The sequence below is a fragment of the Porites lutea genome, chromosome 10 (assembly GCF_958299795.1).
Source record: "Porites lutea chromosome 10, jaPorLute2.1, whole genome shotgun sequence".
Taxonomy (NCBI): Eukaryota; Metazoa; Cnidaria; class Anthozoa; order Scleractinia; family Poritidae; genus Porites; species Porites lutea.
Genome location: NC_133210.1, coordinates 3,565,689 through 3,576,527, shown reverse-complemented (window position 1 = coordinate 3,576,527; position 10,839 = coordinate 3,565,689). Strand labels below are relative to the sequence as shown.

The following is a 10,839-nucleotide window of genomic DNA, read 5'->3' as shown; positions in this document are numbered from 1 at the left end:
TCTATTCTATTGACATGAAGTGCTACAACTAGAGTGCGTGACAGTCAAGTACAAAGCTACCCGTATACACGCTTTTAATATGTCTGGGCGCCATCTTGAATTTTTAATTTATGACGTCATTCGCGGAAAGACTTCAGCCGCTGTCTTTGCGTTTTGACTCGCGTGACAATACCATGTCAGGAAGTCTTCAGGACGAGAGGCAAAGTCAGGCCATTATGAATTGCTTTATTCCATTCTTTTCCTGTATAAGCGAATCCTTTTCCCAGGCTAAAGTAATCGCATTCGTGCGGTTCGTCTTTGCCAGGCATACGGGGATATTATGTTCGATAACAAACGCCACACTAAGAAATGTGACCTAAGATTCCAAGCGAACAGCATGTATTAAAAGCTAGCATGGTTGCAGTGAATTAAAAGGGAGGGGTACTCGACCGTAAAGGTGTGTAACTTAGTCTTTGTGTGTGTGGGTTCTAATTCGTACCGCTATATTCATCTCTCAAATATTCGGCTTTTTTGTTAGGGGCAGAAACATACAATCGTGTGCGTCATAAAAGGTGTGTCAGTGTCAATTGGGAATTAAGGAAAGGAGCCATCAACAGCTCTAGGTCTTGGCAAATTGGAATAGTTGTCATAACACTGAAGTTTGCCCCCATTATATTTAGAGAGGGATGTTTAAGTCACTACCCGTGGAACCTTGTGTCCAATTAATTTAGTTGAAACTATTGCAGGACAGTTAATTGTCTTAAGTAAATGAAAGAACTAATTTGCCCTCTCTTTAGGTTGATCAGTGTATTGCCTGGCTGCATACAAGGGACATCTTAAACCCTCATTTCTTCCTGAGCATTTCTCCCTGTAATAAGGATTGATGACATTATATGCCTTATATGCATTATGTGAATTAGGGTTCGTACCCTAGGTCCTTGGTTTGTGATGACTCAAACTTGTTTCAGTAACAATGATGGTAATTTTATTTGGTAGGGTTTTTACCGCAGAAACAAGAACTGGGAGGGGAAACCCGGACTGCAGTTGTGACTAAAGAAGTACAGTTGACTCCCGATAACTCGAACTTTCAAGGGAAAAAAGTTCGGGTTATCGGGAGCTCGAAGAAAGTAGCCGGGAGTAAGGAAAAAAACACTTTTTACTGCACAGTGAACATTTTAATCACATTTAATTGTAGAAATGTTAAGTGAAAATTGAAAGATACTTCTAGATTATAAATCAGAACGTATGTAAGTGACAAAACATTGCCTAAACGTAACAAAACTTTGCCTAGAGTATAAATAGAGCATGCGTTTTACTGTTTTAAGAAGTAATAAAAGTTGTTTCACGTTAGATTTGTGACAAACAACATCACCCTCCACTGGTAAACCATATGCCTACAACACGTCAATGGGATATTCAGATTCAATGTTTCAGACACCGGTAGACAGTTTTATCCCGAATTTTGAAGGGCTCAAAACATGGTTCAAGTTATCGAGGGCAAAATTATATAGAAATGATCTGAGGCTGGGAAACAAAAACTACTGCGAGTTAGCGGGAGGTTCGAGTTTTCAAGGGTTCGAGTTGCTGATGGTAAAAAAAAAAAAAGTGCAAAAATTCCTAAAGTACCTCCCGGGTATCTAGCTAACATTAATTAAAAGGAGCTTAATGTCACGAAATTTATCAAAATTCAAACAGTCAGTGAACTGCCAAAAAATTAACCCCTTAACGGACGAATTTTTAGGGAAAACTTTTGGGTTAAACATTAATTGAAATAGGAGTGCATATTGACCAAAACTTAAGCTGGGAATGCCACATACAGAGTATTTGTAAAAAGATTGCTTCTGCTTTGGGTGCAATTAAAAGAATACGACATCTTATTCCTTTTAATGTATTAATTAATGTTTACGACAGTTTAATTCAACCGCATTTTGATTACTGTAATGTCGTATGGAGCAACTGCGGCATTGGTCTTTCCGATAAGCTGCAGAGGCTCCAAAATCGTGCAGCCCGTATTCTAATGTCCGCTAATTCTGATTGTAATGTGGACGATTTGTTCCTTGCACTGGGTTGGCGTAAGCTTAAACACCAAAGACAAGTATCGACCGCTATTATGATGTATAAAACCGTACATGGGATGACTCCCGACTATCTAACATCTAAATTTGTATCTCGTGACGAAATAACTTCTTATCGATTGAGGAATACTGAAAATAAATTAGTCCTTCCACTGCCCCGTACCAATTATTTAAAGAAAAGTTTCTCCTATAGCGGAGCTAAGCTGTGGAACAGCCTATCCCATGATTTAAGATCTGCATATTCTTTACATGATTTTAAACGCAAACTGTGTCGCAACAGTTTTGAATGAGGTCATACATTAATACAGTTTTACACGGCATCCTTGAAAAGCAGCTTTTATTTGTAAATAGCTAGGTAGTTAAAATTTTATGATTATATTTTTAATCAGAGTTAGTTTAGTTAGGTATAATAGATCTTAGATATTATTTTTATTTTTTATTATTTTTTTTTTTTGTACATGCTGAAGGAATCTTAACCGTGTTTAAATAAAGTTATCTATCTATCTATCTATCTATCTATCTATCTATCTATCTATCTATCTATCTATCTATCTATCTATCTATCCTCTTACAAATGAAGGTATAAAACGAATGTAGAACGGATGGAGAAACTTCTAGAAGATTGAAGCGGATGTACTGATTGTGGTTTTGGAAAACTTCCGGTCTAAAATCAAAGCTAAAGTTCATTTCCGTTGTTTGTATAACGTCTTATTTAATCGGGGTCACCCAACGACGGTTTCCTGCACTATACATTGAAAACATTGACTTTTTAGGCTATTCACGGTCCTTTTAAGATACCCAGAAATGCATTCCAAGGGGGGCTATAAAATTTGTATTTGTCCGGTCATTCTAGGAGAAGTCAATTTTTTTCGAAATTACAAGAGCTCATTATTACTTCCCCGAAAATTTTAGATGTAATTTAACTCTCTCCATCATATTTTTGAATCCGAAAATTTAAGGTTTCCTTTTTGGTGCGAAGATAGCTTAACCTTAGAGGTGAAGTGTGAAAAATTAAACTTCAGAAAATCGTAGGGAATTTATTATATAACTGAATTGTACATGAATAGAACGGTCATCTAGAAATTTTTAGACGTCCCGAACTGATAGAAAATTCTAGGCAATATTTGCATCTCCGAACAGACATTTTACAGTCGTTGGGTGCCCCTGTTTAATGCTTTGGAGACAAGCATGTTTGACTGTGATCTTGTCATTCACTCATTAATAAGTCATTCACAAGTAATTTCTCAACTCAGTCTATAGCGAATGGACGGCTTTTTGGCATTATGACAACACAACCCATTTATATTACCCCTGAATCATCCAAAGAGGCTATGATAAATTGTAGAAACACTTCTAAAACATTCAAGATCGGCTGGTTGGATGGAAAGGAAATAGGTCGCCCCATATAAGGTAATCAAAGACAGTCTTGGATTGCAGGTTCTGGATTCCAGGGGAAGCCTATAACCAGTTTATTTTTAGAACGGTTTTAGCGCAAAATTTGAATATCTTTTAATTTCCATAAACCAGTCAGCAAAACCTACAGACCTAAAAATGATATTTTTTGCCTTTTGATAATGTTTAGTTTTCCTTTTTGATATCTTATACTTCCCCGGGATTATGTACTCATAAACATGGTGGAGTTTCTATTTTCGCGGGAAAAAATGCCCTAAAATGTGTCTAAAATAAAACAACTGGTCTGTAAAATCGCCGTGACGCTAGTATGGGAGTTGCTCACTGCTGCTTATGGGCTCCTGATTCCGGATTATTTGCCGGTACAACTTGGATTCCGGATTCCAATCGTTAGTGGATTCCAGATCCCATGAGCTGTACTCCGAATTCCAAAGCCAAGGATTCCGGATTCCACAAGCAAAACTTCCTCGGATTCCAGAATCCGGATTTCCCTACATGGGGCGAAATAGGGGAACATCTCTGAGGCGTTTGCATCTTTATCGATAATTTTTACCGAACTGAAAGGCTCGCAAGTAATAAATTTAATCCTGTTTTCATTCTCAGCCAGCAAAAATTATACGTAAATTAAAAGGCGGTCATGCTCAGTTATAACGAAAACTCTTCTGAAGACTTTTCGAGCGAGCCTGTAAGCACCCGAAATTATAGCAAAAATTTTAGTAAACACAATTTTTCTGGGCCAGAAAGTGTGAGTATTTAAGAAACGCTAGCTTTAAGACGTTTTAGGAAGTATTTTGGGCTACAAGTACCAAGTAGACTTTTCCTCAGCAAGAAGACTGAAGTGCACGGGCTATTTTTATGAATCACCCGAAAAACACGGCATTTTAAAGAAAAATGAGCATGTTTATTGTGCGAAAAACGAGGAACCGGAAAACTACAAACTTGTGGTCAGTGAAACCTCTTTATTTTATTTTCGATTCTTAAGGTTTTATTGAAACAGGAAAATCTATGCTTACAATTTTTCACATTTAAATAAATATCATCACAAAATTGAATATTATGAGCCAAATGTATGAGTTTTTCATTAAAAACGCGTTATCCTCAAGCGACTGAATAAAGTCATTTAACAACAGACAGGAACGTCATTTGACGACAGGAGAGCCTGGACCTGGCCATAATTCGACTTCCGGTGTTTTAACGTTGCCTTGCAACAAGTTCAGGACGGAACTTTGCTTGTTTTCCCGTCACAAACTAAACTAACCAATCACCGCACTTACAGGCCAATGTCCAAATGTTTTCTCAGTGGGCCCTAAATAACGTAACAACCAGTCAAGAATGCATGTCATTATGTCAGAAGTGATAATATGTTTTGCGCCTCACTGAATCCTAGAAACGAGTAAAATTTCAAATTAACGAAATATCTTTACATTTCCTGATTATCGTTAACGCTAAAAAGTCACGCGGGACATTTCGAACTCTCTGAGCTCATTTTTTAACTGCGAGTGAAATACAAAATTAGCATATGAAATATATTACAAATATAGTCTCCATTACAAAAGCAAATGTGAGAAAGAGATATTTTTAAATATTGAAATATCCTCGTTGAGGCAAAACAATTAAGCTTTATGTCAAGTAATCAAATTTACCAGGAGCCTATCACGTACTGGCTCATGAATTTACGAAATATCCTTGAAATATGATTTGAGCTTTATCGCACACGGTGAATACTTTCAGCTCATGTCAATAGAATCTTGACAACTAATCATCTATCTTTATCAATGGTACTTCACCGGGGTTCTCCGATGGATCAGTTCGGGCAGGCGATGTTAGTGGTAGATCTTCACCACTGCAGAAGGGCTGCATTTCAAGGTGTATTTCTCTTCGTCCATCTACCTCTGTCACTAGCTCAGGGGTAATCTCAAGATCAGGGGAAATCTGAGGGGTGTCAACTGGGGTTCTGTCCGGTGGTATGTCTAAATAACGATCGTATACTTTGCGAACTTCATCTCCAATGTAGTTCAAATAGCAATAGAGATCTTCAAGGCTCTCTCTCTCTGCGAACGAATTTCCAATATACTTTTTTGCTTTTTCTTTGACGCGTTCCAGTGCAATGGCGTGGTACTGCTCAACAGCTTCTTGGGCTTCAACATGGCGGTAGTATTCAGAACTCGGTATTTTCAGACGCTTTCCTTTTTTCATGCATTGACTTATGCAGATGGAAATGACAAGGACGAGCACGAATATGATCATGAGTGACCAGCCTGCAATCTGACTGTCGGTTTTGTAGTTTTCTTCCATCTCTTTTGATCGAGAGCCCAGCTTAAAATGGCATCTGTCAGTTGCATTTGTAGCAGTTGAAATTCTATCGACGGGAGGTCCAAAGTATGCGCAGGTGTAGTACTTTTGTTGCAAGAAAGATAGAACCAACCAGGCAACTGGAGCGACGCTTGCTAGTGTCATTGCATAGAATATAGTAAACAGGGACTTGAAATAGTGACATACAGGGCTTCTCATGGCTTTCTCGGTGTCCCTTTCAGGGCCAGCACGGCATAGACTGTCATCCAGGAAAATGCCTAAGAAAAACAAAAGAATGGCTGGTCCGCATAAAAATGCCAGCCCATACTCGAAGTGTCTTTTGCATGGACAATTAAATACAACTTGCTGGAAAATCTCCTGGACACCCATCGTCAAGGTTACCATGGAGCAATACATCAAGGGCTGACGTGATTTTTTGAAGAACTCAATGATCTTGGGTATTTTGTCCATGCTGATTAATCTCGGTAGATGAATATTGGTCAACAACAAATACTTCACAATATATATCTCAAAATAAGCGTATTAAACTGAGCTATACCTTCGTTTGGCCAGTGAGATTTGAGCTGGCTTATATATCTGATATCTTGGTTATTTTTCAGTTTCAAACGTGTCACACTTCGGTCAAACATGGGATTATTACGATCAGCTGAAGTCTGTTTTCGAACTATGAACAGAGGCCGGCGAGGCGAAAAACTCTTCCTGCGTAACGAATGACTCTATAACTGTTTCATCACTGAGGTGTCCGCGCTATTTTCAGTTTCTTTAAAGTATGTGTTGTGTTTTTTCTATTTCCAAGATATTGCGGTTACTGTTTAAAAAGATCTCCTTAAAATTTCGTTAAGAAGACAAAACGTCTCCCAAAATCTTCTTATGAGAGTACAGCTATTCCATCTCCTCGAACTTTCGACCGGACCCATCGGGGTAGCTAACAGTTTCGCCGGATGAGATAAAAAGCTACCGATACGACCAAACCTTCTCTAAGACATCCGAACAGATAAATAGTTTTTACTGCAGCCTTAAATTAACCAAACAGGCTTCTAAAGCATTCAAAAAAACTATTTGAGACACTTTTGACGTATTTGGAGACATTCGGTCGTTTGGTGCCCCTGAAATTTCTGTGGTCAGTTTGTAAGAGACAGCATCGTATCAAGCTCTGACCAGAAAAAGGTTAATCAAACAGGAAAAGGTTTCTCTACTACCTGAATTCAAAACACTAAAAGGATTGTTCTTTGTTATTTACCGGATAAGCTACCGTAAACTGTCGCTCCGGTTATAGCCCTGGCTTTATCCATCTTCCTAAGGGGGTTTAAGGGCTCATATATCGACGGGCTTACAACAAGAGGAGAAAAGCGCTTCAAAAAAAGCTATAGCAGCGCTGATCAAAATACGTTTTGCATTTACTGATTTTTAATCAAGACTCAAAACACCATAATGAATCGAATTCCAGTTCGCAGAGTGTATACTATTAAGCTTGTAGACCACGAAGCCGTAATTAACGTTCGCTTGTAATGAATGTTTGATTGCTTAATACGAAAATGATTCCACTCTTCTGTTACAATGTTCCAGTTTTGCCGATAAGTTAAACAGCCGTATATACATTGCGAATTGGTTCAGCTTAAGATTTTGCTGATGACACCTATAAGTCGGACAGCTCTCTAAGACGGACAAATGGAACCGTCCCCGAACGTGTTCGTCTTAGAGATAGCTGACTGTACGTCGCTATTCAACTCGTTTTACAGCAAGTGTTGTAAAACAATTTGCACTGCACGTTTCTAGTTGCCTGTTTTACCGTACCGTTATAAGCATTTGCTAACATTCCAACTATACGGCTCTATTAATCACAAGTTCATTTACTTACAGAGAGGCGAATTGTAATTTGAGGCAAAAATGGAAATTTGCTGTAGCAGCCTACAATATTTTTAACCTTAAACGTCTTAAGCTTTGGAATAGTTTTTCCCTCATCACGTTTTATAGCGCCTGCGAACAAGCTCTCCGGGGTGCTCTGGCGACGGGGCGGGAAAAGGAAGGAGAGCTTGCCAGACTACGTCTCTGGAATTTGAATTCAACCTCCAACTGCCGTCGATTGAGCTGTCAAATTTTCGCTAATCAGCGCGAAGCGGAAACGAGCGCGAATGTAAACAAACATTGTAAAAGTAGTTGCTAAGGGTAATGACGTCATAACTAATGTCACCTTCGCCAGTCTGGCATTTCGCATCGCCTTTTTCAGACTTTTTTTAGTCCTATTTATTTTTGTTTTATTGTCATTTTGCTAAATTAAATTAAACATATAAACAAAATTCAAACGGATGAGGCAAGGGAGTAATTTTTTGCTTAATTAGTAGAGTAAGTCTATATTGTGAATAAGATATTCTAATTATTTTCAATAAAATTTGGACCAAATTCAGCCTTACAGCTTTTCCGTTATTTATAAAGAGTCTTTAAATAGCTGAAAGATTTGTTCATAAACAAGAAAAAACTATTCGTAAAGTGTCATGTGTAAATCGCTATTTATATATTGGACAGATTTTTAGATAGGGGTGACATGTAAATCATTATTTCTTGCATGTATAGATATTTATAAATATGAATGCCAAAAAATATTACATATTAGTCCCTCTAAATTTATAAACAGGACAACTTCTAAGATGATGATGCAAGATCTTTAAAGATACTGATGTCGTTTTTTTTTAAAAAAAAAAACGACAACAACAAGTATTGACATAATCGGAGGTTTGGCAAGCCAGTATTAAAATTACTATCAATTTATAAATAAGGAAGATCGCCTGGCATGCAAATTCATTTTTCAACAATAATTGGAAATTTCATGTTGTCAAGTATAAATTATTTCAGAATGTATCTGTAAGTAATGAACGTCTAGCTTAAAGTGTAATTCTACTAAATGTTAAATACTTTTAAGTAAACAAAGAAAAAGAAACTTCATCTTGCCAAGTGCAAAGTGTCATGTATGCTATCATGAAAGTACCCTGCGCATCTTGGGATAAAATAAATCAAGATTCAATATGGCTGTCGTGTGATACAGTAAATAACACAAAGTTTTGATTTATACATCGTCTCACTCCGCGCGTGCAACTCTGTTACAAAATACAGTTTTACGCAACCAACAGTTAAAAAGCAAAATAAAACCCCTAAACAAACTCGTTTTTTAAACCACACGTTTTATTAGTGTTGTGAACTGCAAAATAACATTCCGAGTGTAGAATGGATGTTTGAAATAAAGGAAGCAGTCCAGCCGAAGAAAGAAATCCGGGACAAAAAATCTCTATCTGCCGGAAACGGGATCTCTAATATATATATATAGAGAGACATTACTAAAACTTCAGGATATTTCAGAACTCTTCAATCATCGTTGGAAATAAACCGCATGCTCATCACAAGACTCATTTGCATACAATGAAAGTTTACAACACCCGACCAGTTAGCCTCACCATCGAAATTTTGCTCATTAACTTTGTTCTTTTTATCTACCACTGAAGTAATCACTTGTTCCAAAGTAGTCAACGCTTTCAAGCTATAGAATAAGTGGACTGACGCGTTCCGGAAAAGCTCGACATCTTTCGCAGCCTTCTATTCTATGAACATGAAGTGCTGCAAGTAGAGTGCATGACAGTCAAGTACAAAGCTACCCGTATAAACACACCCGCGACACAAACGTAACGTCAGTCAAGCGTTGCTTCAAGTAGTTGTTGAAGGTGAAATCATTAATGTCTCAAGTATTTATAAAGTGCAACGCGATTTCACATCTTAACAAGTGCGCAAATCTATCAAATGAATTAAATAAATACAACAAAGTGAGTCTGCAATATCGAATATTAATCTGTTTAACCGCAGGGTTCCAGTAATTGCATCGGTATTCTGAGACACGTAACGATACACGGTCATACACCACAAAACAGGGTTTCCCCGCTATGATATTTTCTCACATCCTACTTTATCGACGGTCGAGTACTCTTCAGGGTATTTACTTTTTATTGCGCGTGTATAATAACACGAAAATCAGGGGTCTCGACTCGGGGAAAATTACATCTATTCATTGCCAAACAGCCAAAACGTGATCAACTTAGTACGTCATTTTAGTCATCGCCGAAAATAAACCGCATGCTCATCACGAGACTTGTTTGCATACAATGAAGGTCGTCATGATTCTTATCCCCAGTTTCCACGGTGTCCGCTAGGAATGCCTGGGACCATGACTACCATTTGCCGAGGAAATGAAAAAAAAAAAAGAAAGAAACATTGACATTTTTAGAGTCTCGCAGTTAAAGCAAGCTCGACTAATAAAGATTTGTATGTGTAAGAAAAAATTTGTTTCTGAAGTCTACGAACATATAAAAACATTGAGACAAAATCGGCAAATATCACAGAAGTTGTTTGTTTCTTCTTTCCTGCGTGGTCCTCGAGCCGTGAAGGCCACTTAATATGTATTTTATTAGAACCGGTTTGTTGTTTTTTTGTTTGTTTGAATAAATGTGAAAATATCTCTTTAATTGTCCTCAAAACATAGCTAAAGTCTTAAAGTCTTAATGATGCTGACAGTTGCGATGACTGTCAACCATCTTTGTCAAAACTTGGAAATCGTCAAAGGTGTCAGAAGCCTTAAATAGGCTTCTGAAGGTGCTAATTATTGCGATAAACGCGCCAAGTCACTCTGTAGACGCCCCCTACCCTGGTTTGGGGGTGGAGATCACTTGTATCCAAATGGGAGAAAGCTGATAGGCTCCCTCGTCCCTGTTCATAGTAGTCCATACTCGAAGTATCCTTCGCATGGACAGTTAAATACAACTCGCTGGAAAAACTCCTGGACACTTATTGTCAAGCCTAACATGGAACAATACATCAAGGCCTTACGATGTTTTTGGAAGAGCACAGAGATACTAGATGATGTTAATGCATCCATGCGCATGCTGTTCAATCAACGGTCGATGAATTGGTAAACAAAGAGCCCACAAAGAGTTCTTCGAATAATCTCAAAATGATAAGCGAGCTTAAAGCTTCATGTGGCTTGTGACTTTTAACCTCTGGCTTATATAACTCTTGATTATTT

General features: G+C 37.9%; 1 protein-coding gene across 1 annotated transcript; it reads right to left on the bottom strand.

The window, feature by feature from the left end:
• Positions 1-5,219: 5,219 nt before the first annotated feature.
• LOC140949386 (calcium homeostasis modulator protein 5-like) lies at positions 5,220-6,227 on the bottom strand. The gene has a single exon (XM_073398545.1). The coding sequence runs from the start codon at positions 6,225-6,227 to the stop codon at positions 5,220-5,222; it is 1,008 nt and encodes a 335-aa protein (XP_073254646.1).
• Positions 6,228-10,839: the final 4,612 nt, after the last annotated feature.

What these genes read in the sequence shown, in the direction of transcription:
- LOC140949386 (XM_073398545.1), bottom strand. Translation starts at nt 6,227, where the DNA reads ATGGACAAAATACCCAAGATCATTGAGTTCTTCAAAAAATCACGTCAG.